General features: G+C 39.9%; 1 protein-coding gene across 2 annotated transcripts in view; it reads right to left on the bottom strand.

The window, feature by feature from the left end:
• LOC133638645 (endophilin-B2-like) overlaps positions 1-20,337 on the bottom strand; it is a 65,808-nt gene extending 45,471 nt beyond the window's left edge. For both annotated transcript variants that reach the window (XM_062031451.1, XM_062031452.1), the window contains exon 1: positions 20,159-20,337. In XM_062031451.1, coding sequence (XP_061887435.1) covers positions 20,159-20,314 — 156 coding nt within the window. In that variant the 5' untranslated portion in view covers positions 20,315-20,337. The remainder of the gene's footprint in view (positions 1-20,158) is intronic.
• Between the last annotated feature and the right edge of the window lie 1,058 nt (positions 20,338-21,395).

The following is a 21,395-nucleotide window of genomic DNA, read 5'->3' as shown; positions in this document are numbered from 1 at the left end:
GTACATTAGGCGCACCGGGTTATAAGGTAAAAGTAAAACTATTGGCCTAATTAGCCTATATACATATATATATATATATATACATATATATATATATATATATATATATATATATATATATATATATATATATATATATATATATATATATATACATATATATATATATATATATATACATATATATATATATATATACATATATATATATATATATATATATACATATATATATACATATATATATATATATATATATATATATACATATATATATACATATATATATATATATATATATATATATATATATATATATATATATATATATATATATATATATATATATATATATATATATATATATATATATATACACACACACATATACACATATATACACATAGAGTTTGTTGCTGATCTAGTGACGCACGCCGACAATATAATCATAATGGGGGACTTTAATATCCATATGAATACCCCATCGGACCCTCCGTGCGTGGCGCTCCAGACTATAATTGATAGCTGTGGTCTTACACAAATAATAAATGAACCCACGCATCGCAACGGTAATACGATATATCTAGTGCTTGTCAGGGGTGTCACCACCTCTAAAGCTACGATACTCCCGTACACTAAAGTAATGTCCGATCATTACCTTATCAATCAATCAATCAATGTTTATTTATATAGCCCTAAATCACAAGTGTCTCAAAGGGCTGTACAAGCCACAACGACATCCTCGGTACAGAGCCCACATACGGGCAAGGAAAACTCACCCCAGTGGGACGTCAATGTGAATGACTATGAGAAACCTTGGAGAGGTCCGCACATGTGGACCTCTCTTTCGGTCTCCCTCTAGGGGAGACCGAAAGCAATGGATGTCGAGTGGGTCTGACATAATATTGTGAAAGTCCAACACATCAGCGAAAGTCCAGTCCATAGTGGGGCCAGCAGGAACCATCCCGAGTGGAGACGGGTCAGCAGCGTAGAGATGTCCCCATCTGATGGACAGGCTAGCGGTCCACCCCGGGTTGGGAGTAGAGTAGAAAAGAAAAGAAAAGAAACGGCAGATCAACTGGTCTAAAAAGGGAGTCTATTTAAAGGCTAGAGTATACAAATGAGTTTTAAGATGAGACTTAAATGCTTCTACTGAGGTAGCATCTCTAACTTTTACCGGGAGGGCATTCCATAGCATTGGAGCCTGAATGGAAAACGCTCTATAGCCCACAGACTTTTTTTGGGCTCTGGGAATCACTAATAAGCCGGAGTTCTTTGAACGCAGATTTCTTGCCGGGACATATGGTACAATACAATCGTCAAGATAGGCAGGGGCTTGACCGTGTAGTATTTTATACGTAAGTAGTAAAACCTTAAAGTCGCATCTTAGGTGCACAGGAAGCCAGTGCAAGTGAGCCAGTATAGGCGTAATATGATCAAACTTTCTTGTTTTTGTCAAAAGTCTAGCAGCCGCATTTTGTACCATCTGTAATCTTTTAATGCTAGACATAGGGAGGCCCGAAAATAAAACGTTACAGTAATCGAGACGAGATGTAACGAACGCATGGATAATGATCTCAGCATCGCTTGTGGACAAAATGGGACGAATTTTAGCGATATTACGGAGATGAAAGAAGGCCGTTTTAGTAACACTCTTAATGTGCGACTCAAACGAGGGAGTTGGGTCGAAGATAATACCCAGGGGCCGTACTTATCAAGCTTCTTAGAGTGCCATTTTACACTTAAGTCCTGAGAATTTGCGAAATTTAGTCCTACTCTCAAACTTAAGAATAAAAGCTTTTTATCAACGTTCTTAAGTCTAAGAATCCCTCCTACTCTCCACGATATTTAAGAGACCTTCAGAGGTGTCTTAAGTGGTTACGAGTTGCCAGCAGGGGATGGCACTGAGGCGAGAGAGACGTGCGCAAACGTTCAGGGAACGGAACAATGTTGTGTTTTTTTTTGATGACGAGCAGCTGATCAAACGGTATCGTTTAGACAGAGCGGATATTATTTTTGTCACAGATTTAATACTTTTCGATTCCTTGTTGATTTCTGCATGTGTCTGCAGTGGGCTAGTATATATAGAGCCACCCACACCAGTTTCAAATTAGTTGCCTAATTAATGAATTGGAAAGAAAATGTTATGACAGTAGCGTATGTGTGTGGCCGGGAGGTGAGTGACGTCAGTGAGTGTGTGGGCGATAGAAGAGAGGGAGCGGTAGCGTGAGTGCCGGCAGGGACTAGTTTGTTTTGTATTATTTTGTAGTTTATTGTCAAAATATACACTCCCATTGTCCACTTAAATATTTCCAAGATATTTCTTTATTCTTAGACAACGGATTCCCTTCCGTGATTGGTCATTTCTATGGACACAGAAATGACGTCACCTAAAATTCAGTTTACGGCACATAGTAATGTCGTAATTCAGCTCTGAGTGTGACACTTAAGATTCAGTCCTACACTTCGCTGAAAGTGTGAGTAAGACGCTTGATAACTAACTTTTAAGTGCAGCTTTCAGCGAATAATTTATTTACTCTTAAGTCAACTCTTAGCAGACTTCTTAGGAGTAATTCTAAGAAGCTTGATAAGTACGGCCCCAGATTCTTTACAGAATCACCTTGTTTAATTGTTTGGTTGTCAAATGTTAAGGTGGTATTATTAAATAGATGTCGGTGTTGAGCAGGACCGATAATCAGCATTTCCGTTTTCTTAGCGTTGAGTTGCAAAAAGTTAGCGGACATCCATTGTTTAATTTCATTAAGACACGCCTCCAGCTGACTACAATCCGGCGTGTTGGTCAGCTTTAGGGGCATGTAGAGTTGAGTGTCATCAGCATAACAGTGAAAGCTAACACCGTATTTGCGTATGATGTCACCTAGCGGCAGCATGTAAATACTAAAGAGTGCAGGGCCAAGAACCGAACCCTGGGGAACTCCGCACGTTACCTTAACATAGTCCGAGGTCACATTGTTATGGGAGACACACTGCATCCTGTCAGTAAGATAAGAGTTAAACCAAGACAAGGCTAAGTCTGTCATCCCAATACGCGTTTTGATACGCTCTAATAAAATATTATGATCAACAGTATCGAAAGCGGCGCTAAGATCAAGAAGCAGCAACATAGATGAAGCATCAGAATCCATCGTTAGCAATAGATCATTAGTCATTTTTGCGAGGGCTGTCTCCGTAGAGTGATTTGCCCTGAAACCGGATTGAAAAGGTTCACAGAGATTGTTAGACGCTAAGTGTTCATTTAGCTGCTGTGCTACAATTTTTTTGAGGATTTTCGAGATAAACGGAAGGTGGGCCGGTAGTTTACCAGGAGATCAGGATCGAGGTTAGGTCTTTTGAGTAGAGGATGAATAACCGCTTTTTTGAATGCTAGGGGAACAGTGCCAGAGGAAAGTGATACATTTATAATATTTAACACTGATGGACCTAATAATACAAAAAGCTCCTTGATAAGTTTCCCAGGAATTGGGTCAAGTAAACATGTTGTTTGTTTTGTCCCATTTACACATTTTGACAATTCCTCCAATGTTATTTCATCAAAGAGAGAGAAACTATTTTGAAGGGCGGTATCCGTCGTATATACAGTCGTATCTGTGTTAATAGAACCCAGTTGTAGCTGAGATGCATTGTCTTTAATCTCTTTTCTAATGACTTCAATTTTCTTATTAAAGAAATTCATAAAGTCATCTGCTGAGTGGGTGGAGCTACTGGGAGAAGTCCCTTGTTGGGTTAGCGATGCTACTGTACTAAACAGAAATTTAGGATCATTTTTGTTGAGGTGGATGAAATTTGAGTAATATTTAGCTTTAGCTGAGGTAAGCATGCGTTTATAAGTTATTAAACTATCACACCATGCTTGATGGAAAACCTCAAGTTTAGTCGCACGCCATTTGCGTTCCAGCTTTCTACATGATAATTTCTGGGCTTTAGTTTCTTCTGTAAACCATGGGGTACGCCTTTTAGGGGCCCTTTTTAGCTTTAGCGGTGCTACAATATCAATGGCGTCGCGCAGGGCGTCATTAAAGTTGTTAGTGAGGTTATCAATAGAGCCCACATAATTTGGGAATGGTGCCATTACCGAAGGCAGTAGGTCAGTAAGAGTCGTCGTCGTGGCAGCATTAATGTTGCGGCTGCTATAGTAGTTATTATTATTATTATTAGTTTGTTGACAATGAGTCAGAACTTCGAATTTTATAAGGTAATGATCGGACATTACTTTAGTGTACGTGAGTATCGTAACTTTAGAGGTGGTGACACCCCTGACAAGCACTAGATCTATCGTATTACCGTTGCGATGCGTGGGTTCATTTATTATTTGTGTAAGACCACAGCTATCAATTATAGTCTGGAGCGCCACGCATGGAGGGTCCGATGGGGTATTCATATGGATATTAAAGTCCCCCATTATGATTATATTGTCGGCATGCGTCACTAGATCAGCAACAAACTCTGAGAATTCACTGATGAAGTCCGAATAGGGCCCAGGGGGGCGGTAGATAACAGCCAGGTCGAGAGGTAGCGGTGTGACAGACCTCAAAGTGAGCACCTCAAACGAGTTATATTTATTATTTAGGTTAGGTGTAAGATTATAGTTTATACTGGCTCACCTGCACTGGCTTCTTGTGCACTTAAGATGCGACTTTAAGGTTTTACTACTTACGTATAAAATACTACACGGTCAAGCTCCTGCCTATCTTGCCGATTGTATTGTACCATATGTCCCGACAAGAAATCTGCGTTCAAAGAACTCCGGCTTATTAGTGATTCCCAGAGCCCAAAAAAAGTCTGCGGGCTATAGAGCATTTTCTATTCGGGCTCCAATACTATGGAATGCCCTCCCGGTAAAAGTTAGAGATGCTACCTCAGTAGAAGCATTTAAGTCCCATCTTTAAACTCATTTGTATACTCTAGCCTTTAAATAGACTCCCTTTTTAGACCAGTTGATCTGCCGTTTCTTTTCTTTTCTCCTCTGCTTCCCTCTCCCTTATGGAGGGGGAGTTGCACAGGTCCGGTGGCCACGGATGAAGTGCTGGTTGTCCAGAGTCGGGACCCGGGGTGGACCGCTAGCCTGTGCATCGGTTGGGGACATCTCTACGCTGCTGACCCGTCTCCGCTCGGGATGGTTCCTGCTGGCCCCACTATGGACTGGACTTTCGCTGATGTGTTGGATCCACTATGGACTGGACTTTCACAATATTCTGTCAGACCCACTCGACATCCATTGCTTTCGGTCTCCCCTAGAGGGAGGGGGGGTTACCCACATATGCGGTCCTCTCCAAGGTTTCTCATAGTCATTCACATTGACGTCCCACTGGGGTGAGTTTTCCTTGCCTGTATGTGGGCTCTGTACCGAGGATGTCGTTGTGGCTTGTACAGCCCTTTGAGACACTTGTGATTTAGGGCTATATAAATAAACATTGATTGATTTATTGATTGATACATACATACATACATACATACATACATACATACATACATACATACATACATACATACATACATACATACATACATATATATATATATATATATATATATATATATATATATATATATATACAGTATATACTCTACCGTTAAAAGTTTGGGGTCACCCAAACAATTTTGTTGAATAGCCTTCATTTCTAAGAACAAGAATAGACTGTCGAGTTTCAGATGAAAGTTTTCTTTTTCTGGCCATTTTGGGCGTTTAATTGACCCCACAAATGTGATGCTCCAGAAACTCAATCTGCTCAAAGGAAGGTCAGTTTTGTAGCTTCTGTAACGAGCTAAACTGTTTTCAGATGTGTGAACATGATTGCACAAGGGTCTTCTATTCATCAATTAGCCTTCTGATCCAATGAGCAAACACATTGTACCATTAGAACACTGGAGTGATAGTTGCTGGAAATGGGCCTCTATACACCTATGTAGATATTGCACCAAAAACCAGACATTTGCAGCTAGAATAGTCATTTACCATATTAGCAATGTATAGAGTTTATTTCTTTAAAGTTAAGACTAGTTTAAAGTTATCTTCATTGAAAAGTACAATGCTTTTCCTTCAAAAATAAGGAAATTTTCAATGTGACCCCAAACTTTTGAACGGTAGTGTATATATATATATATATATATATATATATATATATATATATATATATATATATATATATATATATATATATATATATATATATATATATATATATATATATTATTAACAATTATTTATTCATGAAACAGACGTTTTTTGTTAACATGTCAAAGGTGTTGAATAAAGATACAAGCATGTTTAACACATGTATCATGTTGTAATTGTATGCATGTTCAAAATAAACTCAAACCATAACCATAACATATGGATTCCTTTCTTTCATGAAGACAAGAATATAATATACGTAATATAGACTCCCCACATCAATGTCTAAATTCATTAACATATTTTTTTTAATGTAGATCCAGTCCTTGTCTGCAGAAGAATAAAATAAGTGGCTTGCTTGTTCACAACCAAATAAGATAATGTAAAAAGCTTGGTAATTGTAGCCCTCTCTTATCTTGTTGATTAGACAATCTTAAATATAAACATCTAGCCTTCTTTCCACACCATATAAAATGTGATATCATTGTATGTATTTCCTTAAACCAGTGGTTCTCAAACTTTTTTTGTCATCCCCCACTTTGGACAAGGGGGAGTTTTCAAGCCCCACCTGCCCCCATCGCCCCAACAGAACGCTAATGCCAAGCTTAACATTTTCAAATTTATTGAACATCAAGTAACATCAAGTTGTATACATTTAAACTCAATAACATAAAATAACATCAACTTCAATAATAAATAAAATAACTGTGCAGCTGTGGTATAACTTGCATCAAGTTCAATAATAAATAAAATAACTGTGCAGCTGTGGTATAACTGGCATCAAGTTCAATAATAAATAAAATAACTTGCATCAAGCTCAATAATAAATCAAATAACTTGCATCAAGTTCAATAATAAATAAAACAAAAGTGTTATAACTTGCATCAAGTTCATTAATCAATCAAAAAAAGTGTTATAACTTGCATCAAGTTCAATAATAAATCAAAAAAATTGTTATAACTTGGATCAAGTTCAATAATAAATCAAATAAGTGTTATAACTTGCATCAAGTTCAATAATAAATCAAATAACTAGCATCAAGTTCAATAATAAATCAAATAAAAGTGCCACTTTGCAATCTTTGCAAAAAAAGGAGGAGCTACGGAGGACTTGTGATCTCGCCAGAAAGATGTCCAGGCATCGAGTAATTGTCTCTGGCCCCCTGCCTGCGAGAGGCAATGATGAGAGATATAGCAGATTAGTCTCGCTTAACAAGTGGCTGTCTATCTTCTGTAGGCAACAGGGACTAACGTTTATTGATAACTGGCCCTCTTTCTGGGGCAAACCAGGCTTGCTGATGAGAGACGGCCTTCACCCTAACCAGGAAGGCGCCATCATCCTGTCTAGAAACATAGACTACTATTTAAGTCTCACTTGACTGACTACACTAGAGCAAGCCCGGTCACAGGCAATTACAATGTCTGTTAGTCCGGGTGAGGAGTCAGTTAAGCTAGAACTAGCCAGCGCCAGGCTGGATAATCCATGTACGCATAGCAATTCTCTTAGAATAATACACAATTCACATAATGTTTTTTCTGTTGTGTCTGTGTCAGAGGTGGACATGCATTCTACTGAGGTGGCAAATTATGATATGTCCAGTCTATTGCAGCACCAAGCAAACAATCGGAAAATTCCCGTCATATCAATTCCTAGATATGGTCGAAACTATTTAAAGTGCACTACGCATGATAAACGCAACATTGTTAATATTGCCACTACGGATAATCTTAACAAAAACTCGTCAAAACAGCCCAATACCTATAATATGGGATTTTTAAACATAAGATCATTGTCTCCCAAGGCGTTATTAGTTAATGAGGTCATTAGAGACAACAATCTTAACGTCATTGGTCTTAGCGAAACCTGGCTCAAACCAGACGAATTTTTTGCGCTCAATGAGGCATCTCCTCCTAACTATACGAATGCGCATGTTGCCCGTCCTCTTAAAAGGGGAGGGGGTGTCGCACTAATATACAATGAAAATTTCAACCTTACCCCTAACCTAAATAATAAATATAAATCGTTTGAGGTGCTTACTATGAGGTCTGTCACACCGCTACCTCTCGACCTGGCTGTTATCTACCGCCCCCCTGGGCCCTATTCGGACTTTATCAGTGAATTCTCAGAGTTCGTTGCTGATCTAGTGACGCACGCCGACAATATAATCATAATGGGGGACTTTAATATCCATATGAATACCCCATCGGACCCTCAGTGCGTGGCGCTCCAAACCATAATTGATAGCTGTGGTCTTATACAAATAAAACATGAACCCACGCATCGCAACGGTAATACAATAGATCTAGTGCTTGTCAGGGGTGTCACCACCTCCAAAGTTATGATACTTCCATATACTAAAGTAATGTCCGATCATTACCTTATAAAATTTGAAGTTTTGACTCATTGTCAACAAGCTAATAATAATAATAACTGCTATAGCGGCCGCAACATTAATGCTGCCACAACGATGACTCTTGCTGACCTACTGCCTTTGGTAATGGCACCATTCCCAAATTATGTCGGCTCTATTGATAACCTCACTAACAACTTTGACGATGCCTTGCGCGAAATTATTGATAGTATAGCACCGCTAAAGCAAAAAAGGGCCCCTAAAAGGCGCACCCCATGGTTTACAGAAGAAATTAGAGCTCATAAATTATCATGTAGAAAACTGGAACGCAAATGGCGCGCGACTAAACTTGAGGTTTTCCATCAAGCATGGAGTGATAGTTTAATAACTTATAAACGCATGCTTACCTTAGCTAAAGCTAAATACTACTCAAATCTCATCCGCCTCAACAAAAACGATCCTAAATTTCTGTTTAGTACAGTAGCATCGCTAACCCAACAAGGGACTCCTCCCAGTAGCTCCACCCACTCGGCAGATGATTTTATGAATTTCTTCAATAAGAAAATTGAACTCCTTAGAAAGGAGATTAAAGACAACGCATCCCAGCTACAACTGGGTTCTATTAACACAAATACGACTGTATATACGACGGACACTGCCCTCCAAAATAGTCTCTCTATTTTTGATGAAATAACATTAGAGGAATTATTACAGCGTGTAAGTGGGATAAAACAAACAACATGTTTACTTGACCCACTTCCTGGGAAACTTATCAAGGAACTGTTTGTATTATTAGGTCCATCAGTGTTAAATATTATAAACTTATCACTTTCCTCCGGCACTGTTCCCCTAGCATTCAAAAAAGCGGTTATTCATCCTCTGCTCAAAAGACCTAACCTCGATCCTGACCTCATGGTAAACTACCGACCGGTCTCCCACCTTCCGTTTATTTCCAAAATTCTCGAAAAAATTGTTGCACAGCAGCTAAATGAACACTTAGTGACTAACAATCTCTGTGAACCTTTTCAATCCGGTTTCAGGGCAAATCACTCTACGGAGACAGCCCTCGCAAAAATGACTAATGATCTATTGCTAACGATGGATTCTGATGCGTCATCTATGTTGCTGCTTCTTGATCTTAGCGCCGCTTTCGATACCGTCGATCATAATATTTTATTAGAGCGTATCAAAACACGTATTGGTATGTCAGACTTAGCCTTGTCTTGGTTTAACTCTTATCTTACTGACAGGATGCAGTGCGTCTCCCATAACAATGTGACCTCGGACTATGTCAAGGTAACGTGCGGAGTTCCCCAGGGTTCGGTTCTTGGCCCTGCACTCTTTAGTATTTACATGCTGCCGCTGGGTGACATCATACGCAAGTACGGTGTTAGCTTTCACTGTTATGCTGATGACACTCAACTCTACATGCCCCTAAAGCTGACCAACACGCCGGATTGTAGTCAGCTGGAGGCGTGTCTTAATGAAATTAAACAATGGATGTCCGCTAACTTTTTGCAACTCAACGCTAAGAAAACGGAAATGCTGATTATCGGTCCTGCTAGACACCAACATCTATTTAATAATACCACCTTAACATTTGACAACCAAACAATTACACAAGGCGACTCTGTAAAGAATCTGGGTATTATCTTCGACCCAACTCTCTCGTTTGAGTCACACATTAAGAGTGTTACTAAAACGGCCTTCTTTCATCTCCGTAATATCACTAAAATTCGTTCCATCTTGTCCACTAGCGACGCTGAGATCATTGTTCATGCGTTCGTTACGTCTCGTCTCGATTACTGTAACGTATTATTTTCGGGTCTCCCTATGTCTAGCATTAAAAGATTACAGTTGGTACAAAATGCGGCTGCAAGGCTTTTGACAAAAACAAGAAAGTTTGATCATATTACGCCTATACTGGCTCACCTGCACTGGCTTCCTGTGCACTTAAGATGCGACTTTAAGGTTTTACTACTTACGTATAAAATACTACACGGTTTAGCTCCAGCCTATCTCGCCGATTGTATTGTACCATATGTCCCGACAAGAAATCTGCGTTCAAAGAACTCCGGCTTATTAGTGATTCCCAGAGCCAAAAAAAAGTCTGCGGGCTATAGAGCGTTTTCTATTCGGGCTCCAGTACTCTGGAATGCCCTCCCGGTAACAGTTAGAGATGCTACCTCAGTAGAAGCATTTAAGTCCCATCTTAAAACTCATTTGTATAATCTAGCCTTTAAATAGACCCCCCTTTTTTAGACCAGTTGATCTGCCGTTTCTTCTCTTCTCTCCTCTTCTCCCCTGTCCCTTGCGAGGGGGAGTTGCATAGGTCCGGTGGCCATGGATGAAGTGCTGGCTGTCCAGAGTCGGGACCCCGGGTGGACCACTAGCCTGTGCATCGGTTGGGGACATCTCTGCGCTGCTGACCCGTCTCCGCTCGGGATGGTTTCCTGTTGGCCCCGCTGTGGACTAGACTCTCGCTGATGTGTTGGATCCACTGTGGACTGGACTTTCACAATGTTATGTCAGACCCACTCGACATCCATTGCTTTCGGTCTCCCCTAGAGGGGGGGGTTACCCACATATGCGGTCCTCTCCAAGGTTTCTCATAGTCATTCACCGACGTCCCACTGGGGTGAGTTTTTCCTTGCCCGTATGTGGGCTCTGTACCGAGGATGTCGTTGTGGCTTGTACAGCCCTTTGAGACACTTGTGATTTAGGGCTATATAAATAAACATTGATTGATTGATTGATTGATTGATTGATTGATTTAGGCAAGACAGGGCAAGTGAACATGAGTTTTACAGTACTCCAGCATTAGTGGCTGCAATGAGCCTGTTTTGCACTGCACAGCTTTTCAAATCGGGGTTGCAGGCTTGACACTGCCACTGTTAAAACCTCATTGAGTTAGGGGCTGAGCTGCCTTGACGCGAGTGTTTACCGGTGAATGACACAGTGTGTCCAATGCGCATTTGGAGCAACCCTCTTTATTAGAGCCTGCAGCCCGTTTCTTTACCCTGCCATGGTCTGTGCGCCATCAGAGCAAAAGCCCACACAGTTTTCCCATTTAAGGTTGTGTTCTTTGAGGAAACTGTCCATTATCTCGAACAGCTCATCAGCAGTGGCTCTATTTTTTATGTATTTGCAAAACAGCAAATCCTCGCACAGTGACTCGCCATTCACAAAGCTTTCGCTTAGCCCTGCCCCCATTAGTTACTGTTGCTATGTCTGTCAAACTTTCGCTCCTACCTAGAAATTTAAAGCCTACAGGAAAAATAAGTAATTTACATTTATTTATATAGCGGATTTCACAGACAGAATCACAAAGTGATTTACAGTGTGTAATAGCGGATTTCACAGACAGAATCACAAAGTGATTTACAGTGTCTATAGAAAATGAAAGCATAGTAAAAAAAAAAAATCTAAGAATATAATTAAAAAAAAAAAAAAAAGTAAAGTGAAATTTCCTCCCGCCCCACCTGTCATGTCTCTATTCCCCACCAGTGGGGCGCGCCCCACACTTTGAGAAACGCTGCCTTAAACAAACTTTTATTAATTAGGACAGTCATCATTTTCAATATATAATTAACTGCTGGCAGTATACTCATTTTTACTATTCTCACCTGACCCCAAAGTGATATTAGGAGATGTGACCAGCCTTCCAATTGGTCTTATTTCTTAAATGTTTAAGATTTAGATCTGTGCTTGTATAAAGATTTGGTGTCATGTGCAATCTTAGATTAACTTTGGAGTTCTGAACTTGCGATTTCTTGCAATGTTAATTAAGTGGTAGTATTTCACATTTTCCCAATTTACTTTATACCCTGATAAACAGCCATATTCAGTGATGACATTATTGATATAGTGAAGAGAGGAGTCAACATGTGACAGATAGAGAATTATGTCATCACAATACATTGATAGCCTACTTATTTTTATTTTTTTCTGTATTGTGTAGTTATAATTATATGCTTTTATTTGTAATTGTATTGAATAGTGGACCCCAGGAAGACTAGTGGGTTTTTGAGGCAACCAGCTAATGGGAATCCTTAATACAAATAAAAATCAAATCTATTATACTGAGAACCAATTTTTATACCATGAATATTATTGTCACTTCTTATTTTTGCAGATAAGGGTTCAATAATCAAATTAAACAATAATCCAGATGCAGGACATTCTTGTTTTGCTCCTTTTTTTAATGAAAATGGTTTGAAATACGATTATTGTTTTGACTGATGCCATGGGCCTTGTATAAAGCATCTTATTTCATTGTTTAAAATGATCTCCAAATCCAAATGTACGTAATGTGCAAAACAAATGACCAATTTATGCGGTCGAACGCCTTCTCCGCATCAACAGTACATACTGCTGTGGAATAAGGGAGATTTCTAGCATAGTAAATAACATTAAACAATTTCCTTGTATTGTCTGAAGATTGTCGACCTTCCATAAAGCCAGTTTGGTCAGTATGAATTATTTTTCCAATAACACTTAATAATTGTGTGGCTAAGATTTTTGCCAAGATTTTATTGTCCATATGGGCTAGGGATAAAGGATGATAGTTACTGCAAATCAATGGGTCTTCATCCTTTTTGTGTATCAATGAAATAGGGGAAAAATTGAAGGTTGGAGAAAACAATTGTTTATTAAATGAAGATTGATACATTTGTAATAATAGAGGAAACAAGTCTTCACTGTGTATTTGATAACATTCTGTGTTATAGCGATCCGGGCCAGGAGATTTTTTTTTTGCATATTAATTTATAGCTTTTTGAATTTTCATTATTTGTATGAGTTCCTACAGTGATTTTTGGTCATGCTCTGATAATGATGGAAGTTGTATTGCGTTCAAATATGTCTGCATAGCTTCTATGCTACAATCTTTCTCAGGCTTATATACATTTGTATAAAATGTTCTAAATGTTTCATTGTTTTGCTTGGGATCAACAGAAATACAACCATCTGAAAGTTTAACAAAAGTCCTTAGCTTTGACTCCCTGCCTCAAGCCTGTGATGTTCTTGCATGGCATTAACATATTTCCAACGACAACATTATACAGTATATAGTAATGTACTGTATCAGCATTTGATTTAAAAACATAACCCTGTACTATAGAAATGATTAAATTATTATCCTAATAAAATAAATGTATCTTAAAAAATATACTTGACAGCAGTCATCAGCCGTTGTCCTTTCTTATTATGATCAATAATATTATTTTGAAATCTTTCCTTACACTTTGAAGGTCCCCCTAACACTCCCTTCTCTTCCCTGACTTGTTTAGTTATCATGTTCAAATAAAATTGTTTGTTTAAAAAGTAATAACAGGCTAATACATTTCACTTTTTCCTGACTTTACCTGAACCTCCTCAGTCCACCTTTCATTACTTCACTGCCTCACTACTTTATGTATCATCATGTATCGTTCTACTGTAAGACATATTATTTAATAGAATGTCAAACATATTAATAAATGGTTGCGTAAAATTAGATGTCGTATTTGTGTTGTAGTGTAAACATTACTCACAGTGGCGTTACTCTTTTTAAGATAAAAGCAACTCCTGCTGCTGTTTCATTCTTTTTTTAGTGATGGCATTTTGCTATCTGGAAAGGAATAACAAAACATTTTAGCAAGTGTTGAAATTGTCACAGCAGCGAGACCTGACCACACACCGCCCGCACGCCACGGTCGAAAACTCTTTGTGTCCTCCATGCAATCGCCCCAGAGTGCTCCCACCTGAACCCAATTAAATGAGGTTACCATGGCAACCGCACCATAGCAACGGTCCCATCCCTGTCAACAGACTCCACACTTCCTGGTTCTCAAGAAGAAGTGGGCGGAGCAATCTGCCGAAAAGGAAATTCAGCATGAACTGAGGCCAGCAATCAATTAGAGAAAAAAAAATAAAAACAATATAAACAAATAAGGAAATTTGGCTTCAACACTGACAAAGTTAGCGATTAAACATTGGACAAGTAACCATGCCAGAATTAAGAGGACTTAACTCAAAATACATGGTTTCTAAATATGAATATAAACAAACGGCAAGGCATTATAAATAAGCAATATAAATGGCCATGTTCTCAACACACCGTCTGCTTGCTAGTGTCATCCTCAGACTCCAGCTCTATCTCGCCCTCTCCCCCTAACCCCAACACTCAGAGCTAAAAATAAAATAATAAAAGCACAGATACTTCCAGAGTATATTTTTTGAACCGCAGAGCCCTTCCCTACCAACAACAATACAAATCATGCAGACTTTGTGGGAGCCAAGAACGATTACTTTGGGACAAATGATGGTCCAGAACCTTATATATTTGATTCTGAATAAAGGGAGGGTGAGCTACAAGTTTTAAAAGCTCTGCTAAACAGATCCACTTTTAGTGAAACACTAAACACCATGTAGCTGTATTGCCAAGAGCTAAACAAGAAATACAAACTACAAACATAATAAAGCGATCGCATACTGTATAATGTCTGCTCTTACTGTGATGGCGACAAATAGGATGTCTATATTTTCCTATTTAGAAGAAAACATTATTTTAATCTACATGTTACCAATTTTATTTTGTTACACACAGTCAAACTGGTTTTTAAATGCTTGGATAACTCTGCTCCCCAATTGCTCTGCAAGGCAATTACAAGACTGCAAAGTGGTACCAGATCTACCACCCGAGCAATGTCAAAAGGCAACTGTTGCGTTCCATTGTGTAGAACATTTTTTGCCCAGACTGCCTTTTCAATAAAAGGACCACAACTATGGAACTCTTTACCTGACACTTTGAAAAGTATACCTGCACTTGTCACTTTCAAAAAACAAACCAAATTATGGCTAGATGAGCAACAATCGTGTTCCCATGTTTAGTTTTTACTAATTTTTACTAATTGGTTTTTATCTAGTCTGCACTTTCTCTGTGTTATTATTATTATTGGCTTATATCTAGTTTGCACTTTGCCTGTATTATTACTATTATCATTATTATCGACTCCTCTTTGTCTTATTCTATTTTTTATTTTCCTATTTTAATGCTGAGATAGGCTCCAGCGACCCCCCGCGACCCCAAAAGGGACAAGCGGTAGAAAATGGATGGATGGATGGATGATGTTGGATCTGTGTTGTTGTTGTTGTTGGGGACAAGTGTTGTAAATTAGCTCTGGCTATAAACACTATGATGCATACATTGGATAACTGTTTCAGGTGTCTATGTTTTTGTATCCGTCCCTATTTCAAATAAACCTCTATAATAATAATAATAACATGACAAAGGATTAAAAAAGTTTCTCTTGACACCGTCTTCTGTTGTAGTGTGTTTGTCTCCATCTCCTGGTAGAAACTGAATGTCACAGATGAACAACTTCTAGATTCAAGGCTAAATCCTCCTAATATCCAGATGAGAGGCATGATTTACACCCGGACAACAATATTGCTACACCATCCTTCACTGGGCGCTGCTTCCGGCTGGACGATAATAACGGTTACACCTTGAAGTCAAGCGCCGCAATCCGAACAGAAGAAGAAGAAGCAGAAGAAAATACATCATGTCTCAGACATGGCGAGTAAGAAGAGGACATAAGCATTCTATGTCTGTTGTTGTACAGGCCATGTTTAACCAGTCTACATGTGCTTTGTGGACTTGGAGAAGGCATTCGACCTGTGGGAAGTGCTCAGAGAGTATGGGGTGTCGGACTGTTTGATTGTGGCGGTCTACTCCCTGTACGATCAGTGTCAGAGCTTGGTCCGCATTGTCGGCAGTAAGTCGGACATGTTTCCAGTGAGGGTTGTCTCCGCCAAGGCTGCCCTTTGTTACAGATTCTGTTCATAACGTTTATGGACAGAATTCCTAGGCGCAGTCAGGACGTTGAGGGGATCCGGTTTGGTGGCTGCAGGATTAGGTCTCTGCTTTTTGCAGATGATGTGGTCCTCATGGCTTCATCTGGCCAGGATCTTCAGCTCTCACTGGATCAGTTCGCAGCAGAGTGTGAAGCTACTGGGATGAGAATCAGCACCTCCAAGTCCGAGTCCATGGTCCTCGCCCGGAAAAGTGTGGAGTGCCATGTCCGAGTCGGGGAAGAGATCTTGCCCCATGTGGAGGAGTTCAAGTACCTCGGAGTCTTGTTTACGAGTGAGGGAAGAGTGGATCATGAGATCAACCGGTGGATCGGTGCGGCGTCTTAAATAATGCGGACGCTGTATCGATCCGTTGTGGTGAAGAAGGAGCGGAGCCGGAAGGCAAAGCTCTCAATTTACCGGTTGATCTATGTTCCCATCCTCTCCTATGGTCATGAGCTTTGGGTTATGACCGAAACAACAAGATCACGGGTACAAGCGGCCGAAATTAGTTTCCTCCGCAGGGTGTCAGGGCTCTCCCTTAGAGATAGGGTGAGAAGCTCTGCCATCCAGGAGGAGCTCAACGTAAAGCCGCTGCTCCTCCAAATCGAGAGGAGCCAGATGAGGTGGTTCGGGCATCTAGTCAGGATGCCACCCGAACGCCTCCCTAGGGAGGTGTCTAGGGCACGTCCGACGGGTAGGAGGCCACGGGGAAGACCCAGGACACGTTGGGAAGACTATGTCTACCGGCTGGCCTGGGAACGCCTCGGGAGGAGCTGGACGAAGTGGCTGGGAGAGGGAAGTCTGGGCTTCTCTGCTTAGGCTGCTGCCCCCGCGACCCGACCTCGGATGAGCGGAAGAAAATGGATGTATGATTACTTTTATTTGTAGCATACACTTCATAGATTAATGGTTAATTTATGCAATGTATGCCCTTTTTGTTTTATTTTATTGTTGTTATTATTCATTTGATTTATTTAACTATCACCACCATCCACCATTTGCAAGGGTACTGTGGACAGCTCTTTAGTTTGTTACTTTACTTAACCTTGCTACTGTTAAGTAGCAAAGTTATTTGTTTGTCAAATAAATTAACACATTGTGAAATTAAAGTATTTCATTTTCCTCTTTTTGTGCCTTGCGGCCCTTTAAATATCTCCCTAATTCTGAGGTCTCAAAGTTGGTAAACATGAGCATTTTTTTTACACTAACGCCATGTAAATAAACAATACTCGGTCAGAATACCTCTACTGGATGTATTAGTACTAGAGAGGTTCGATATTATCGGCCGATAAATGCTTTAAAAATGTAATATCGGAAATTATCGGTATCGGTTTCAAAAAGTAAAATTTATGGACTTTTTAAACGGATGTAGGGAGAAGTACAGAGCGGCAATAAACCTTAAAGGCACTGCCTTTGCGTGCCGGCCCAATCACATAATATCTACGGCTTTACACACACACACGCACAAGTGAATGCAAGGCATACTTGGTCACAGCCATACAGGTCACACTGAGGGTAGCCGTATAAACAACTTTAAAAGCCTACTGAAACCCACTACTACCGACCACGCAGTCTGATAGTTTATTTATCAATGATGAAATCTTAACATTGCAACACATGCCAATACGGCCGGGTTAGATTAGTAAAGTGCAATTTTAAATTTCCCGCAAAATATTCTGCTGAAAACGTCTCGGTATGATGACGTTTGCGCGTGACGCCACGGATTGTAGCGGACATATTGGGACACCATTGTGGCCAGTTATTAAGTCGTCTGTTTTCATCGCAAAATTCCACAGTATTCTGGACATCTGTGTTGGTGAATCTTTTGCAATTTCTTTAATGAACAATGAAGACAGCAAATTAGAAAGCTGTGGAGAACTGGGACAACAGAGACTCTTACCAGGAGGACTTTGAGTTGGATAGCAGACGCGCTACCGTGAGTACGCAGCTTTGGCTTCCAAACATTTGATCGCTTGCCCGTACGTGCGTGCCGCTATGTGCATGTCACGTACGTAACTTTGGGGAAATTAATGTGCTGTATGAACTTTACGGAGGTGAACGGTACTTTGGGCTGTGGGATTGAGTGTGTTGTGCGGGTGTTTGAGTTGTATTGGTGGGTTGTATGGACGGGAGGGGGGAGGTGTTTGTTATGCGGATTAATTTGTGGCATATTAAATATAAGCCTGGTCGTGTTGTGGCTAATAGAGTATATATATGTCTTGTGTTTATTTACTGTTTTAGTCATTCCCAGCTGAATATCAGGTCCCACCCGCCTCTCACAGCATCTGAGTCGCTTCCACTGCCCTCTAATCCTTCACTCTCACTTTCCTCATCCACAAATCTTTCATGCCCGCTACTCCCTACCCCCCACCACCTCAACCCCGCCCCCCCAACCCCGCCCACCTCAACCTCCTCATGCTCTCTCAGGGAGAGCATGTCCCAAATTCCAAGCTGCTGTTTTGAGGCATGTTAAAAAAAATAATGCACTTTGTGACTTCAATAATAAATATGGCAGTGCCATGTTGGCATTTTTTTTTCCATAACTTGAGTTGATTTATTTTGGAAAACCTTGTTACATTGTTTAATGCATCCAGCGGGGCATCACAACAAAATTAGGCATAATAACGTGTTAATTCCACGACTGCATATATCGGTATCGGTTGATATCGGAATCGGTAATTAAGAGTTGGACAATATCGGAATATCAGATATTGGCAAAAAAAGCCATTATTGGACATCTCTAATTATTACTTCTACCTAGCGATGTCGATATTAGACGATATTATCGGCCGATAAATGCTTTAATATGTAATATCGGAAATTATCGGTATCGTTTTTTTATTATCGGTATAGTTTCTTTTTTTGTTATTTCTTTATTAAATCAACATAAAAAACACAAGATACACTTACAATTAGTGCACCAACCCAAAAAACCTCCCTCCCCGATTTACACTCATTCACATTCATTCGCACAAAAGGGTTGTTTCTTTCTGTTATTAATATTCTGGTTCCTACATTATATATCAATATATATCAATACAGTCTGCAGGGATACAGTCCGTAAGCACACATGATTGTGCGTGCTGCTGGTCCACTAATAGTACTAACCTTTAACAGTTAATTTTACTCATTTTCATTAATTACTGGTTCCTATGTAACTGTTTTTATATTGTTTTACTTTCTTTTTTAATCAAGAAAATGTTTTTAATTTATGTATCTTATTTGATTAATTTTTAAAAAAGGACCTTATCTTCACCATACCTGGTTGTCCAAATTAGGCATAATAATGTGTTAATTACACGACTGTATGTATCGGTTGATATCGGTATCGGTAATTAAGAGTTGGACAATATCGGAAAATCGGCAAAAAAGCCATTATCGGACATCCCTATTTCTACTAATAGAGTCCAGCTCTGCACACTCACTATTAGGGGCGTGTTGAGTGCAACATCCGGGTAGTGGCGGTGCTCTTGCTCTTACTGTAAACACACTTATGGACCTAAAACACACTTATGGATCTAAAAGACTAGCTTTAGTACGAAAGTGCGGAAATTGCGCCTTTTTGACTTCCTCCTGATGACGACCCGCGCGCAGCCGAGCAGAGACTCACGTGACTCATGTACTCCATTAATCATCAATAATGAAAGAAAGCTCGGCAAACATTTATCGACTTTACATGGCAACGGAGCTCAAATACTCTAAGTTTCACTAACAAATCACATTTCAACGGAACATTGAAACATAATGCGTAGCAGTTTGTGTCGAACACAGAGGCCCGGAGGATGTAGTTACGCGAGGACGGTAAATCGATGTGGACGTCCAGATGGTTTACTTACCTGAACAGCCCTGGTAAAGAAAACCCCCGCACCCGAAGCCAGTTTTTTCACATTAAAATCCATGCTGCCGGACTGTGCTGGGCGTGCACAGGAACTGTCCTGTCCTGGATCAGCTGAAATGATGGAGCAGCAGACCGAGGCAGTAATCCGCCTCATCGACGATCGGAAATCGACACTTCGCCCTGCATTTAAAGAGACAGACCACCGACTTGCAAGTCACGACTTTTCCACTAACACCCTGCAGCACGGACTTGAATAATAACTACGTGGAACCATAAACACGTCACGGTTTCCCTAAACATTTTAAGGCTACGGTATAGCTAGCTATAGCTATAGTTTCTTAGCTTGTTTTTCATTAATGTATTTATCACAGTAATATGTGACATCACATTAGAGCAATCATATTGAATGGTTTGAAAAAGGATAGATACATTACATTTAAATTTTGTTTCACATAATTATAAAACAAGTGACAACATTTTGTAATAGCGCAGGAAACTCCAAATAAAAAAAACTGGTTGCATATACACACACAAAAAAACAACAACCATGCATCTAGATCAGTGGTTCTTAACCTTGTTGGAGGTACCGAACCACCAGTTTCATATGCGCATACAACGAACCCTTCTTTAGCGAAAAATAATTTATTTTTATTTTTTTTCAAATTCAAGACAGAGTTATATGTTTTTTTTTAACTGGTGCACAAAATGAACCGTGCATGAACATCACATTGTTCAAAGAACAAAACCAACACAGTGCATGAACTCACAACAAATGACACAGCTGCAAATCAGATGGAAAATTAGAAGGAACATACTGTAGTTTGGCGGTATCCATAATACGTCGATAGGGAGAAGTTTTTATTTACACGATGAGTCGCGTGTGTCTTGACCCCTGCGGTGGAGGCTCCGCCGAACCCCTTAGGCCGACTCACCGAACCCCCGGGGGGTTCGATCGAACCCAGGTTAAGAACCACTGATCTAGATGCATGATTTTTTGTGTCTGTCTGAGAGAAAGACAAGCATTATTGACCTACAGTTAACAACTAAGTTATTTCACTTTACCTTTTTTTTTACTTTGACACCAGCGAATCTGGCCCACGGGCCTTGACTTATCTATGGGCCCAGGGATGTTTTTAGATTAGTATTAAGGTTTCTCATTGTGTCCCATCGGGTTGAGTTTTTTCAAGCCCTGATGTGGGATCTGAGCCGAGGATGTCGTTGTGGCTTGTGCAGCC

The sequence above is a fragment of the Entelurus aequoreus genome, linkage group LG21 (assembly GCF_033978785.1).
Source record: "Entelurus aequoreus isolate RoL-2023_Sb linkage group LG21, RoL_Eaeq_v1.1, whole genome shotgun sequence".
NCBI classification, from domain to species: Eukaryota; Metazoa; Chordata; class Actinopteri; order Syngnathiformes; family Syngnathidae; genus Entelurus; species Entelurus aequoreus.
This window is presented reverse-complemented; position numbering and strand designations above follow the sequence as displayed.